Consider the following 15,075-nt stretch of genomic DNA (forward strand, 5'->3'; position numbering starts at 1 on the left):
ACAGTTAGAACTGGACATGGAACAACAGGCTGGTTCCAAATTGGGAAAGGAGTACGTCAAGGCTGTATATTGTCACCCTGCTTATTTAACTTATATGCAGAGTACATCATGAGAAACACTGGGCTGGATGAAGCACAAGCTGGAATCAGGGTTGCCAGGAGAAATATCAATAACCTCAGATATGTAGATGACACCACCCTTATGGCAGAAAGTGAAGAGGAACTAAAAAGCCTGTTGATGAAAGTGAAAGAGGAGAGTGAAAAAATTGGCTTGAAACTCAACATTCAGAAAACAAAGATCATGGCATCTGGTCACATCACTTTATGACAAAGAGGGGAAAACAACGGAAACAGTGAGAGACTTTATTTTTTGGGGCTCCCAAATCCCTGCAGATGGTGACTGCAGCCATGAAATTAAAAGGCGCTTACTCCTTGGAAGGAAAGTTATGGCCAACCTAGACAGTATATTACAAAGCAGAGATATTACTTTGCCAACAAAGGTCCGTCTAGTCAACGCTATGGTTTTTCCAGTGGTCATGTATGGATGTGAGAGTTGGACTGTGAAGAAAGCTGAGCACTGAAGGACTGATGCTTTTGAACTGTGGTGTTGGAGAAGACTCTAGAGAGTCCCTTGGACTGCAAGGAGATCCAACCAGTCCATCCTAAAGGAAATCAGTCTTGAATATTCATTGGAAGGATGATGTTGAAGCTGAAATTCCGTACTTTGGTCACGAAGAGCTGACTCATTTGAAAAGACCCTGCTGCTGGGAAGGATTGAAGCCGGGAGGCGAAGGGGCCAGCAGAGGTTGAGATGGCTGGATGGCATCACCGACTTAACGGACATGAGTTTGAACAAGCTCTGGGAGTTGGTGACGGACAGGGATGGCGTGCTGCAGTCCTGGGGTCGCAGAGACTCGCACACGGCCGAGCGCCCGCACCCAGGCGGGACCGCCCCTCGGCCCGGGCGCGGGCCCTTTAAGGGCGGGGCGCGGGCCCTTTAAGGGCGGGGCGCGGGCCCTTTAAGGGCGGGGCGCGGGCCCTTTAAGGGCGGGGCGCGGGCCCTTTAAGGGCGGGGCGCGGGCCCTTTAAGGGCGGGGCGCGGGCCCTTTAAGGGCGGGGCGCGGGCCCTTTAAGGGCGGGGCGCGGGCCCTTTAAGGGCGGGGCGCGGGCCCTTTAAGGGCGGGGCGCGGCCCAGGTGAGGGCGGGCACCGCCGGAGCCGCGCCCCCGGAGCCGCGCCGGGAGCGCGGGCGGGCCTCGCGGGGCCGCGGACGCTGCTTCTCGCCCGGCCGCCGCCTCTTCCGGCCGCGCACCTGGGCCCCGGCCCCGGCGCCAGGATGAAGGACCGGCTGGAGCAGCTGAAGGCCGTGAGTGCGGGGGCGGGCGGCGGCTTCCTCCGGCGCCGGGCGCAGGCCTGCTCTCCCCGGGCCGGGCGCGCGCGGCGCCCGCCCTGGACGCCCGCGCCCCGCCCGGCTGGACGGCGTCTGTCGGGGGCTGGGGTCCGCGGGGGCGTCGGGAGGGGCTCCCCGTGAAGGTCGGGGGCGCGCGCCGCCTGCCCGCCGCCGCCGGGCGCCCCGGGTCCCTCTCCCCTTGGGGGGCGCTGAGCCCGCTGCCCTCGCCCCCGCGAGAGCCGCTCCCGTGCGCGACCGCCTGACCGTGAGCTGATCTGGGCCAGCGGGTGTTCAGCGCCCCGGCACCCCCAGCTGTCTGTAATTATTAATCCCCCGCCTGCGACCCGCATCCGAGGGACGGCTGTGATCAGAGCCAAGGGTCTGAAGGGAGTCGGCTTCCAGCCCTGCTGCGTAAAAGCGGTGAAACCTTAGGCAGCCTACTCTTTTGAACTTGTTTCCTTGTCTGTCGAAGGAAGGTTAATGGTACCCTAGAGATTTGTGTTGAGATCGGATGATGTAATCGGGCTTAGTATAGAGAGAGGGTAAAGCATGGGTTTTTACGCGCAATATTCATTGACTCGTTGAAAAAGTAATTACTGAGTGTTCTCTATGGGCAAACCCAGTGCTAAGCCCTGGGGATTGGGTGACTCAGGCTCTATCTTAGGGGAATTTAAGATCTAGCCTTTGATGCAATGTCGTCCCATCTACTTGGGAGCTTGTGGGAGGCGCGGCCGCTTAGGCCTGCCTCCAGAGTGAGGGAATCAGAATCTGATTATCCATAAATCTCTCCAGGTAATCATGCGCACACTGAACGAAGTCTGAGCAACAGGGGTCTGGATAGAGGGGTTGCCTCCCCGCTCCACTGCCTACCAGCTCTGCCCGTGACCTTGGAGCCTAAGTTTTGTCATCTGTGAAATGGGTATTCCTGAGGACTAAAACCGAGAGAGCTCGCACAGCCTTTTACGGTGCGTGGGGCACCCAGGACTAAGCACTGGTGAACCTCACGCCGGTCACTGAAAATCTCCTCGGAAAAGTGGAGCCTTGAGCAAGCGTGAGGGAGTGCTGGGCTGAGGTCCCAGCTGTTTCCTTTCCCTGCCCTCGCCCGAGCTGAGACCTTCCTGACCCTTTCACCTCTCATAGTAGGCCTGCGTTGGAGGCAGGGGAGAGGAGGGGATGGTCACTGGTGGTGGGTGTCAGCCGCCGTGCCGCCTCCTTGCCCTTTGTCGTCTGAGTCTCGCGACGTCCCTGAAATGACAGAGCAGCAGTGGCTGCCTCTGTGTGTAGAGGGGAAGACTAGAGCTCGGCCTGGGGAGGACGGATGCCCCGGGTCACAGGGCGGACGGGAGCCCGATCCAGGGAGGAGCCAGGCTCCTGACCTCTCCCCGAGCCTTTGCCCCAGAGGCAGAGAGCAAAGCAGAGCGTGGAGTTGAAGCTCACCGGTCCAGCACAATCTGCAGTCACGGGGTGGTGCAGAGCTGGTCGGCGGGTGAGGCAGTGCCCTTCCTTAAGTGAGGAAGTCCATTTCCAGGGCAAGATGCCCTTTCAACAGACAGCAGAGAGCATCAGTGAGCTCTGAGTCCCAAGTATAAATTCAGCTTGTTGGGAGGAACCCAAGCAAGTCCCTTTTTTTCTCCGAGCCTCAGTGTTACCGTCTGTAAAATGGCGGCAATGCTGCGTCTCTCCCTTTTCCTCCCGGGAGCGCGGTGGGAGTGAGACTGTAGACTGTAGACGGAGCTGTGAGGCTGGCGGTGCGGCCTCGTGGAGCAGGGGGATGGATGACGGCGCCGTGCAAAGAGGACGGGGCTCGCACGGGGCTCGGGTTCAGGACATTCTGACCGTGGCTTTGCCGCCGAGCGCCTGCTCCTCGCTGCCGCTGCGCCTCACTGCTGCTCTCACGCCACTTTGTAACACAGGTGGAGTTCGGTGGATCTCCGAGGCCCTTCCAGCAATGTTAACGTTTTCCTTGAAGACTGATAATGTTAGGGTTTCGGTGGGTTTTGGCTTCTAGCTCACCTCCCCTAGCCAGCCCCTCCTTACTCCCGGGGAGAGCGCGCGCCCCTTCACGGCAACACCGTTGCCATCTTCCCTCTCTGATTCCTTTTGTCAGGGTTTGCTAACCTGCTCAAAGGCAGTTTCACCCTGAGCGGCAGTGCGATCTCTGTGAGCCGGGATCTTTGTAAACCCTGGGGCCCGCGGAGAGTGACCTGCCCCGACAGCTGAAGAGCCGCCCTGTGCGGGGCGTCAGTGCTGCTCCACGTGGATAGGAGGAGAATAGTGAAGCCAGGAGGCTGATGACTCTAGAAAGCATTTTTTTATTTTTTAGTTGCTTATTTACTGACTGTGCTGGGCCTTTGTTGCTGCCCGAGCTCTCCTGGAGCTGCCGTGAGCGGCGGCCCCTCTCCCGCTGTGGTGCGCCGGCTTCTCTCCGCAGCGGCTTCTCTCCTGCAGACGGTGGGCTCCAGCATCTGAAGCGTGTGCGTTCAGTATCGCGACTCCGCGGCTTCTGGAGCACAGGCTCAGTAGATGCAGCGCCCGGGCCTCGCTGCTCCGAGGCCTGTGGGATCTTCCTGGGCCAGGGATCGAACCTGTGTCTCCTGTATTGGCAGGTGGATCCTTTACCGCGGAGCCACCCAGGGAAGCCCTGGCGAAGGCGTTTGTGATTCTCAGAGCTGCCCAGGGCGGGGCCAGGCTGGTGGGACCTGGGAGGCTTGGTGGGATGTTGACTGTTGTAGGAATCTGCGCCTTCTTGGAAAGGGGGGCAGCCCGTGAGGAGGTTCAAAGTCTCCATCAACCCTGAGGGTGTGTGTGTCTACAAGGGCTTCACTGGGAGCCTGTTCCAAGGCTCAGAGGATCACCGCACCCTCCCCTCAGGTCACTGAGGGTGAAATGAGATAATCCCTGATAATCACCCAGGGCAGGCAACTCAAGTTCCCCAGACGGACGGGCTGGGAGCAGCACCTTCCCCGAAGGGTGCCCCTTCCTGCCGCAGTCACAGGCTGCGACTTACCCGGCTCTTGCCCTTCTCCTCCTGGCGGGCCGGCCCAGAAGCCTGCGCTTGGTGACGTCAGGCTGGCCGGGAGCTGTGGTGCCCACGCCCAGCCTGTCTCAGCAGGCAGTTCCTGCCGAGGTCTCAGCCGCTGAACTTTGGATCCGCTGAGTCCAGACCCTTCCGGTCCCGGAGCCTCTTGCCCGGCCCTGGTTTCATTCAGCCAGTGTTCAGCCAGCACCTTCTATGTCCCTGCCCTCCCAGAGGCTCCCGAGTGAGGGTGGGAATTGATGCTGAGGGACACAAGTCGCTGGGCCTTGGGGATCACAGTCAGCGATGGAGGCATATGAGGAACAGACCTATGATCCCATCCTTGAGATGGAAATAGCTCCTTGAAGACCCCGTGGGCTGGTCCCTGGCGCTGGGGCTTTAGGGCCCGAGGGCTCTTCCCAGCAGTGGTGCTTCCGCTTGAGTCCTTGTTGAGACTGAAATCTACTCTGTTCAGAGGCTGGAGAGGCTCCTTAAAAGAAGCACAAAGATCCTGGAACTTCTCACCCATTCTCCCTTTGGGCTTCACGGAGACACCACTATTGGTGCTTTTTAACCTCTGCCTGCCTCTGCTGGGCATCTTGATATGTAGTTTTTTTATTTTTGGCAATTCTACAAGGCGTGTGGGATCTTATTAATAATAGTTCCCCAACCAGGGATTGAACCCAGGTCACAGCAGTGAAAGAGCCAGGTCTTAACCCCTGGACCACCAGGGAATTCTAGGCAGAGTGCTTATACAAAGCCCTGGTCTGAAAGAACACATGGTTGTATAGGGAAAACAAAGGGATATGGTCCATGAAAAGCAGACCCCCAGCATCAAATGGAAACAGTGTCAGACTTTATTTTCTTGGCTCCAGAATCACCATGGACAGTGACTGCAGCCATGAAATTAAAAGACGTTTACTCCTTGGAAGAAAAGTTATGACCAAACTAGACAGCATATTAAACAGCAGGCATCACTTTGCCGACAAAGGTTTTTTTAGTCGAAGCTATGGTTTTTCCAGTAGTCATGTGTGGATGTGAGGCTTAGACCATATGGAAGGCTGAGCACCGAAGAACTGATGCTTTCGAACTGTGGTGTTGTAGAAGACTCTTGAGAGCCCCTAGGACTGCAAGGAGATCAAACCTGTCAATCCTAAAGGAAATCAACCCTGAATATTCATTGGAAGGACTGACGCTGAAGCTGAAACTCTAGTACTTTGGCCACCTGCTGTGAGGAGCTGACTCATTGGAAAAGCCCCTGATGCTGGGAAAGATTGAAGGCAGGAGAAGGGGATGACAGGGGATGAGATGGTTGGATGGCATCACCGACTGGATGGACATGAGTTTGGGTAAACTTCGGGAGTTGGTGATGGACAGGGAGGCCTGGCGTGCTGCAGTCCACAGGGTCACAAAGAGTTGGACACGACTGAGCCACTGAACAACAGCAACTTCAAGGTTGATCCTGCTCACAGAGTGGCAGCAATGTGTGGAATGGAGGTCATGGACTTGGGATGCGTGTCCAGAGAGCTGGAAACATCTCGGGGTTACCGGGTCCTCCACAGAGAGCCGATCAGGACGCGTGAATGACATCGCCACCTGAGGCACTGAAGACCAGACTGACTTTTCGCTCTCTGTTCGGTCTTGTGTCCTGCAGGGCTTGTCCGTGGCCTCCTTCCCATTTTGAAGTTCCCCATATGAGTGCCCCAGGAGCACGGTCACATCGGTCGTACAACCGTCAGAGCAGGGGCCGTGCTTCCCCTTTGAAGGCTTCTGGGCCTTCCTGCCTCCCCTGTCTCCCCGGCCGGATTCGCTCCCTGGGAGAGCTGCCCCGGGGCTGGGAGAGCTGCCCGGTGAGCAGACGGCAGTGCAGCTGAGACGGGAGTGACAGGGATTGCGAGGGATTACAGACCCAGCAGCCAGAGGTCAGAGAGAGAATGTGGGGCTGGGGGAAGGCGATTAGTTCTATTTTTACTCCCGTGGTTGCGGGGGGAGGGGGGAGACATGCTCGAGCGTGCTGTCTTCCCTCCCTTTAGGGTCCCTTCCCCGTTTGGCAAAATTCCTGCCCGTCTTCCCAGGCTTGCTCCTTGCAGGTAACACTCCTGAAACACAGCCTGGGACCTGCCCCCTGCCTGCCAGCAGCCCTGGTGGGTTGCACGTTGCTTCAGAGCAGAATATTTCTCTTCTATTGTCAGTGGGTTTTTTCTTTTCTTTTTCTTACCACGGTGTGGGCTTGAAAGCACCTTCCGTCCGTCTTTTATGAGTTGGACTCTAGTCCCCTAAGACCTGTTATCTCTCAGACCCATGGGTCTAAGACTGGTTGGAGTCACCTCACCACATCAACTCTGGTAACGATGGTCATTGATTGAGCTGCCGCTTCCTGTTGGAAAGGGTGTGTGCGTGTCTAATCCTCTCCGCCCTGCAAGGCACGGTGGTGTTGTAGTATCCCCATCTCACAGGTGAGGGAACTGAGGCCCAGATGGGCCCGAGGTTCGAGTGGTGAGATCAGGAGCTCAGCGAGCCCCTCTTGCTCACCTGTTGCTGTCGCTGGCTGCCTCCCCGGCTGCCCGGTGTGCCCCTTGGCGTGGTGGCAGACGAGACCCGCGCCCTTCCGCGTGGCAAACTGCCTGTCGACTGATCACTAACGTCTTGGCCCTTACTCACCTTATTCTTCACCGGGACTTACCCTTCTGGGTCCATCCCCTCTGGGCTAGTGAAACTTGACCCGCTTGAAGTGCAGCATTTACTCTGGAACCCGTAGACTTGCTAATGAAGCCAGAGGTCGCTGGTTCCACCTCTAAGGATGAGGATGGGTGAGTTCCAGGGCTCCTCCCTGTACCTGAACTTCCAGCCCTCCTCCTCGTGGAGGGTTGTCCCCTTTCAGGAAGACCGCAAAGGAGACCGTGTGGGTATCACGGTGAGAACCCAGCCGCCTCGGCGCTCCCCTGGAAGGTCTCACGCATCACGGTGAGAACCCAGCCGCCTCGGCGCTCCCCTGGAAGGTCTCATGCATCACGGTGAGAACCCAGCCGCCTCGGCGCTCCCCTGGAAGGTCTCACGCATCACGGTGAGAACCCAGCCGCCTCGGCGCTCCCCTGGAAGATCTCACGCATCACGGTGAGAACCCAGCCACCTCGGCGCTCCCCTGGAAGGTCTCACGCGTCCCTGAAGGCTCGCTACCAGTGTCACCGCTGCAGGGAAGGTTCCCGATCTGAGCTGACAGCGTTCAGCAGGCCTTCCCGGAGCCTCCACAAACTCCGTATTTTTGTTGATATGTAGAAGCAGCCACGTACTGTTACGGTTTTAGAAGCCGCCTGCCAGTGAAGCCCTCTGTGAGAGTCCAGACCACACTCCCACAGCCCAGGAAGCTGTAAGCCTATGGCCTTTCCAGTGGTCATGTACGAATATGAGAGTTAGACCACAAGGAAGGCTGAGCATCGAAGAATTGATGCTTTCAAACTGTTCTGCTGGATGAGACTCTTGAGAGTCCCTTGGACTGCAAGGAGATCCAACCAGTCCATCCTAAAGGAAATAAACCCTGAATATTCACTGGAAGGACTGATGTTGAAGCTGAAACTCTGATACTTTGGCCACCTGATGCGAAGAGCTGACTCATTGGAAAAGCTCCTGATGCTGGGAAAGACTGAAGGCGGGAGGAGAAGGGGACGACAGAGGATGAGATGGTTGGATGGCATCACTGACTTGATGGACATGAGTTTGAGTAAACTGCGGGAGTCAGTGGTGGACAGGGAGGCCTGGCGTGCTGCAGTCCATGGGGTCGCAGAGTCAGACACGATTGAGCAGCTGAGCTGCAACAGCAGATGGACTTGCTGGGAGGTTCAGCAGTCCCGAGGGGCCTTATCTCCAGCGTTTTATGTCAGGCCTCTCTGCAACTTCCTCCCCTCTCTGCTGTTGGGTCAGCCTGTTTCCTGGCTGGGCCATTTCCATGGCAACGCTCCCCTGTCTGCATGTGGAAATGAGAGAGGCTCACCCCCACCTAAAGAGATCAGTGCAGCGTATGCTGTCTGGGTTTGTTTGGCTGCTTGGGTCAGGGAACCCGCAGGAAGGCAGCGAGCTTGCTTTTTGTAGGAATATGTGTTTTATGCTAGACTAATTTTAGACTGGCAGAAGGGTTAGAAGATAGTACAGAGAGTTCCTGCCTACAGGTTTCTCCCATTGTCAACGTCCCACGCTGTGATGGGACGCGTGTCTAAACTGGGAAACCGACCTCGGTGCGTTGCTCACCGCTCAACTCCAGGCTTTTTGTGGGTTCCACTCGTTTTCCCACGGATGGTCCTCCCTCTGGCCTGCGGTCCCACCCAGGGCACCACACTGCGTTGAGTCGTCCTGTTCCCTCAGCGTCCTCTGAGCTGGGATGGTCTCAGTCTTCTCATCACGACCTCTTTGGCACAGCCTCTGTGTGTTAGCGCTTTGGACGTGTATTTCTGGGGGACCAGGGCTGTGGTTGGGTGGCGGCAGTTGCTGTTAAGACGCATCTCTCCAGGGTGATGGACCTCAGGGATCTGTGTCCAGTGGCCCACCCTCCTCCCGGCTCTGGTGCTCAGTCTTCAGGATCTGGGGAGGTTGCTTGGCGCCTTTATGCTTTGGTTTTCTCAGCTGTAAGGTGGGGAGGGTCCCCAGAAGATTCTTGCAGCGATTAAATGCCTTGGTAAATTTGAGACCCATGTCTTAGGCTCTGGTCTCATCTTTAGTTATTTCTTAACCACACGCTGGCATGCGGGATCTTACTTCCCTGACCAGGGATCAAATCTGAAGCCCCTGGGCTGGAACTGCGGAGTCTTATCTACTGGACCGCTAGGGAAGTCCCAGGCCCGTGTCTTAGAGTCCTCCTCGCAGGTGGGCTGCTCAGTGACTGCCAGCACTCCTGGGCCTCCCTGGTGGCTCAGCCGGTAAAGAATCTGCCTGCAGTGTGGGGGACCTGGATTTGGTCCCTGGGTGGGGGAGACCCCCTGGAGAAGCGATAGGCTGTGCACTCCAGCATTCTGGCCTGGAGAATTCTGTGGGCTGTATAGTCCATGGGGTCTCAAAGAGTCGGATGTAACTGAGGGACTTTCACTTTTACAACCATTGGTGTGCAGTGCTCTCGGAGCCTCCTGGGGGGGTGGTGGGGCTTGGGGGACAGAGGCTGAGAGCAGGTTGGGGAGGAGGCTGCAGCTGAGGGAGGCAGACAGCGCAGGTCCCTTCCTCTTTCCTGGGTCCTTGGCAGCGGGATGCTGAGGGGTGTGGGGTGTTGATGGGGTTGGGGGAGGGGAGGAAGCCAGGGAAGTGTGGAGAAACCTAGGAGGGGAGAGGAAGCGAAGGGCCCACCTTTGAATCTCCCTGAACGCTCCTGGGGTGAGAGGGACAGCAGGGAGGAGGTGTGGCCTTCCTTCCCCAGGTGCCTTCCTGCAGGCATCCTCTGCCGTTTCCCCAGGAGTCACCTCGCCATCCGTTCTCTGATGCCCCGTCCTCGCCTGGGCGTTGGCCCCTGGGACTGAGGGCGGTCATCTCCCTCCACATGGTGACGGAGTGGCCTGAGTGCCTCGCATCTGAGACCGTGAGGCTGCGGGGAGAGCAGGGTGCCCAGTCCGGTCTGTGCTATTGGAGACGAGAGACGATCAGTCAGTGCCGCTGGCTGAGCGAGTGGACAGACGGGTCTGTGACTCTGGATGGGACCTTGTGAACGAGAAGAACGTTGTGGGCGAGGCACTTGGTTTTGAGACTCCAGCTCTTTGTCTGAAATAACCCACTGTGACCCAGGGGTTGGGCTGCGCAGGGGCCCATTTGTTCCTTATTGGCCGCGTGGTTCTGGGTGAGTTAACTTCCCTGATCACAGATTGCTCGTCAGTGTGGATGGCGTCTCCCCGCTCGGTGCTTCTGCCTTTTCCTCCTTCCTCTCTTTAGATGACCTTCCATCTCTCTTCACCACTCCTTCCCTGGATCTTGCTCAAGGCCTGGCGGACAAAAGCAGCGGAGTGAACGCGGCACGCGGGGGTGCGGCTTCGGTGAGCTCTGTGTCCAGCAAAGGGCGTGCAGGATCTTCGCAGGCTTCACAGACGATTAACGCATTCTGACCGTGGGCTAACACACAGATGAAACGCTGAATTCCACAGAACATAAGCCACATAGGACTTGTTCCCTGGCGACGATGTAGTAAAGTTAGAGATTAACTGTACAGTAATAGCTCTCCTTAGGTCTGCCCACTTTGAAGATTTTAATTCTTAATGTGTTTAGAAAGAACTGACTCATTGGAAAAGACCCTGGTGCTGGGAAAGATTGAAGGTGGGAGGAGAAAGGGACAACAGAGGATGAGATGGTTGGATGGCATCACCGACTCGATGGACGTGAGTTTGGGTGGATTCCGGGAGTCGGTGGTGGACAGGGAGGCCTGGCGTGCTGTGGTCCACGGGGCTGCAGAGTCGGCCGTGACTGAGTAACTGAACTGAACTGATTTAGAGAGTTTGCCTACTTTTCTAAATAACTCGTGGGCTCAGAAGAAACCAAAACGGAAACGACAAACTGTTTAGAAATGAATGATGAGGAGTAAAGGTCTACATTTTTGAGAATTGGCAGAAGCAAAGGTTACAGAGAGCCCTGTTTCTATAAATGCATGTGTAGAGAGATGGCTTCATTCACATAAACGAGCCACATGTCAGTCCGTTCTAGGGGACCTGCTGTCACCCAAGAACTGGCATCAGAGTTGCGTCTTTAACAGAAACTCATTTTCGTGAAGGCCGGTAGCATGGCACGGTCTTGGGAGTTCACTCTGCACCCGCGTTGCTCGAAACGCTTCACACACACTCACTCATTCGACCCGCACGACAGCTCCAGGGGCAGCTACTCAGGCTGCACGTAGGGCGCTGAGTCTCAGAGAGGCCGAGCCACTCGCTTAAGGTCGCACGGCTGGGGCTCCAGCACAGGCAGTCGTGGGTGTCTCTGCAAACCCGCACATCTGTGGGCTTATGCGCACCGGTATGTTTCTTTAAAAGGCTAGAAACGCTACTTATTCGGCTGCCCCAGGCCCTAGCTGTGGCAGGTGGGGTCTTTTAACGTGGTGTGCGAATTCTTAGTTGCAGCTTGTGGGGTCTGGCTCCCTGGCCAGGGATCGAACCCAAGCCCCTGCACTGAGAGCTCAGAGTCTTAGCCACTGGACCACCAGGAAAGTCCCTGCACAGGAATCTCTTTCAGTCCTGCACGTAGACGAGTCCAGTTCAGTTTCACCGACATTGCAGCGTCCCTGAAATAAGTGTGGGTGTGTTTCTGAGCCGGGCTGGGGAGGGCGTCTGCAGACAGAGTGTGGAGGGTAGGAGCTGGGAGGCCCGGCTCCCGCAGCCCTGCATTCGAGCCCTGACACTGCTCCTCATTAGCGGGGTCACCCGGGGTGAGCCATCTAACCGAATGGAGTGGGAGTCTCCGCTGTGAGTGGGGTGTCACACGTGTCCCTCCTGGGGTTGCCGTAAGAAGCAAAGGTGACTTTTGAAACCACAAGCGTACCTGCAACAAAGTACCCTCACTATCGTCGTGACGGTGGAAGGCCTGAGGCTCTGTCAGCTGGGACTTTGGCTCTTGCCCAGTTGTCCAGGGACTCGGTGGCCTTGGGCTTATTTGGTAATGAGTTTGTTCCTCAGCGTCTTTATTTCAGATGGGGCCAGCTCTTGCCTCAGACTGTTCAGCCAGAAGCAGTCTTGAAGGTGAGCGCCTGCGGCTCACCGAGGAAGCCGCTCTCGCGTGGTTGTTTCCTCTTGGTTCAGCGGGAGGGTGTTAGGAAGAGGCAGAAAGGGGAACGTCCGCCCCAGGAGGGTTTCGGTTTAGGAGGGCAAAGGGGCGTTGACGGAGGTCCCTTGGACCCTGAGATGGGGAACAGAGAGCCCTGAGTGCCTGCTGCGTGCTGACACTCAGACTTTCTGGCTCTCTTCATTGGAGGAGAGAGACTGGAGGAGCCAGACGCTGGGCCCAGGCAGGGGTGTGTGTGTGTTTGGAGTCCTTGGATGTGCTGGTATTTGTCCTTGGGAATCCACAACCCCTCATCCTGGAAGGGAGGCTCGGGGGGTGGGGGAGGTAGGCCGTAGGGACGAGGAGAATCACACGTCCTTGTCTCTCTGAACCAGATTTAGTGGGTGAGGATCTGGGTCTGTGAACAGGAGTCTCCCAAGCACAGAGCTCTTTCCATGTGGGAGGAGGAAGCAATTGGAGGGCCGACGGGCCAACCACGGTCCTTCCCCCGCGGGGACATCGGGATCAGACGCGCCTCCCCAGGCCGGACTGCTGGTCCCCCCTTTCTGTTATCATCTCCTTCACCCCGAAACTTTCCCGAGCACTCCTGAGTCTCCCTCTCTCTGTCACCCACTGCGGGAGGGGCATCAGAGAGCCCGTAAACAGAGACCTCCGCATTTGGGGCGGCCTTTTCCTCTGTCCGTTTCTTTGTCCCTCCCACCTGGACGCTGATCGGAAGGATCCTTCAGGAGTTGCTGGTGACTCGGGTGAACGCCGCAGCCATGCCTGACCTTGGAAAGGAGGGAGGGGACTCCATCTTCTTTCCCTTTTCTTTAGAAAGCGCCATTCATGTGCTCTGGTGGGGTTCCTGCTGGCTAAGCGTGTCTCTTTCCTTCTCTCGTTCTCTCTCTCTCTTCTTCCTTTTTCTCTCTTGGCAAGAGGCCTGGTTCTGAAAGTGAAATCGTGGTTTCAGCCTCAGTGTAAGAAGCAGATGAAGGTGGAGCTCTGCAGGTGGGAGGGGTGCAGGCTTGACTCCCCCACCAAATTCCCGGGGGGGTGGTTTCTGAGGCTTCCCCGAGGTCTCCTGAGGGTCCACAGAGTCGCGTTGGAAAGCTAAGCTTCTTACTTGGTGAGAAAACCGAGGCTTAGTGGGGACCAGTGCCGGCCCGAGGCCCCCACAGCCCCTGTCTCAGCCCCGCTTTCAGCCAGAGGGTGGTGGCCACCTAGCACCTCCCCGGGGCTCCTCAGGCGGCAGACCTGCCACGCAGGAGACGAGGGTTCGATCCCTGCATCGGGAAGAGCCCCGAAGAAGGCCGCAGCAAACCTCTCCAGTATCCTTGCCTGAGAATCCCGTGGACAGAGGAGCCCGGCGGGCTGCAGTCCAGTCCACGGCGGGGGCAGGGACGGACACGCCCGAGCAACTGAAACGGCAAGGGCCCTGCGGGCGGCAGAGGTTCCTCTGAAAGGAGCCCACGAAGGGGGCCCACAGGCTGAGCCGACGGAGGAGGGCCGGGGCGCGGCCAGGCTGGGTGGCGGGGTCGCGGGTGGCGAGCCCTGGGTCTGCATCCTCCTCCCGCCGCCGTTTCCAGAGAGGGGCCCGGGCCGGGAGGGGGCGGAGGGGTGGGGGACAGAGGTGAGCTCAGTGCGGCCGGCCGAGTCACGGCTGTGCCTCCTGGCAGGCGAGGAGCAGGGGTCAGGGAGGAGGAAGCGGGTGGCGGGCGCGTGGCGTGGCAGGCGTTTTCAGCTGCGGCCGCTGGTGCGGCTGCTGCAATGTTCCTATTGCCACACGCCTCGATAAAGATGCCCCAGCGCCCTTCCAGGCGGTGCTAAGTCCCGCCGGCCCGAGATAAGGCGCCTCACGTGCTTTGCTGGCCCTGGGGCTCCCGAGGCCCCCTGGCCCCTGTGAGAGCACGGATGTGTCTGGAGAGAAGGACCGCCGCCCAGCACCTGGTGGGTCTGTTCCCAGGGAAACCCTGGCCCGGTGTCATGTGGCTCAGACGACCTGGGCTGACGGCCGCTTCCTGGAATTGTCTCATCTGGACTGCTCTTTGTTGCTGTAGCTGTCATTTCTGGGGGCAGCTCGCTGCAGTGGGAAAAACTGTAGGAAGAGCTTCCCATCCTGGGAAGATGGGAGTCAAGGAACCTGGGTTCTGTTCCCGGCTCTTCCGATAACTCGTGATTCGGTCTTGGGCTGTGGTGAGAGAATCTCTTAAGTAAGAGAATTTGCCGATAGAATCTGCAGGGTTACTTTCGGCTCTAACGTTCTGTATCTTGTTTTGGTTCTTTCCTGTTTAAGAGCACTTAGACCCAGATAAAAGCTGTAGAGACGACTTTGCTGGATCTTGCGTGTGGTGGTTTTATTGAGATGTTACCACGTGCCAGTATTTTGGTCATCGGAGGCAGACAGCTGACTCATTGGAAAAGTCCCTGATGTTGGGAAAGATTGAGGGCAGGAGGAGAAGAGGGCATCAGAGGTTGAGATGGCTGGATGGCATCACCGATGCAAGGGACATGAACCTGGCAAACTTCGGGAGATGGTGAGGGACAGGGAGGCCTGGCATGCTGCAGTCCACGGGGTCGCAAAGAGCCAGACACGACTGAGCAACTTAACAACAGCCACAGCCGTGTGCTGTTCATCGTGTAAGGAACTTAAAGTGATTATCTCATTTAATCCTCACGAAAGCCCTGGTGGACACTGTTGCTCCTGTTTTGTGGGTAAGGAAATTGAGGCTCAGAGATGTTGAGCCAAGTAAATAAAGAGGCATTGAGCCTCAGTGACTAGCATGAAGCGGGGTTTCCCAGGTGGCTCAGTGGTGAAGATTCCAACCCTGCCAGTGTGGGAGATGCGGGTTTGATCCCTGGGTTGGAAGGATCCCTTGGAGAAGAGCGTGCAGCCCACTCCAGTATTCTTGCCTGGGAAGTCGCATGGACAGAGGAGCCTGGAGGGCTACAGTCCACGGG

General features: G+C 57.5%; 1 protein-coding gene across 14 annotated transcripts in view; it reads left to right on the plus strand.

Moving 5' to 3' along the window:
• The window catches only part of STX3 (syntaxin 3), a 49,992-nt gene that overhangs the window by 2,473 nt on the left and 32,444 nt on the right, over positions 1 to 15,075 (plus strand). For 9 of the 14 annotated variants that reach the window (XM_042232766.2, XM_042232767.2, XM_042232764.2 and 6 more), the window contains exon 1: positions 2,198 to 3,378. The exons of 1 other annotated variant lie outside the window; for it this stretch is intronic. In XM_042232766.2, the coding sequence (XP_042088700.1) occupies positions 3,160 to 3,378 (219 nt within the window). In that variant the 5' untranslated portion in view covers positions 2,198 to 3,159. Of the gene's footprint in view, positions 1 to 1,232; positions 1,365 to 2,197; positions 3,379 to 15,075 lie in introns of those variants that run through there. 4 more of the 14 variants (XM_060400168.1, XM_042232772.2, XM_060400166.1 and 1 more) reach the window with 1 other exon arrangement.

The sequence above is a fragment of the Ovis aries genome, chromosome 15, assembly GCF_016772045.2.
Source record: "Ovis aries strain OAR_USU_Benz2616 breed Rambouillet chromosome 15, ARS-UI_Ramb_v3.0, whole genome shotgun sequence".
NCBI lineage: Eukaryota > Metazoa > Chordata > Mammalia > Artiodactyla > Bovidae > Ovis > Ovis aries.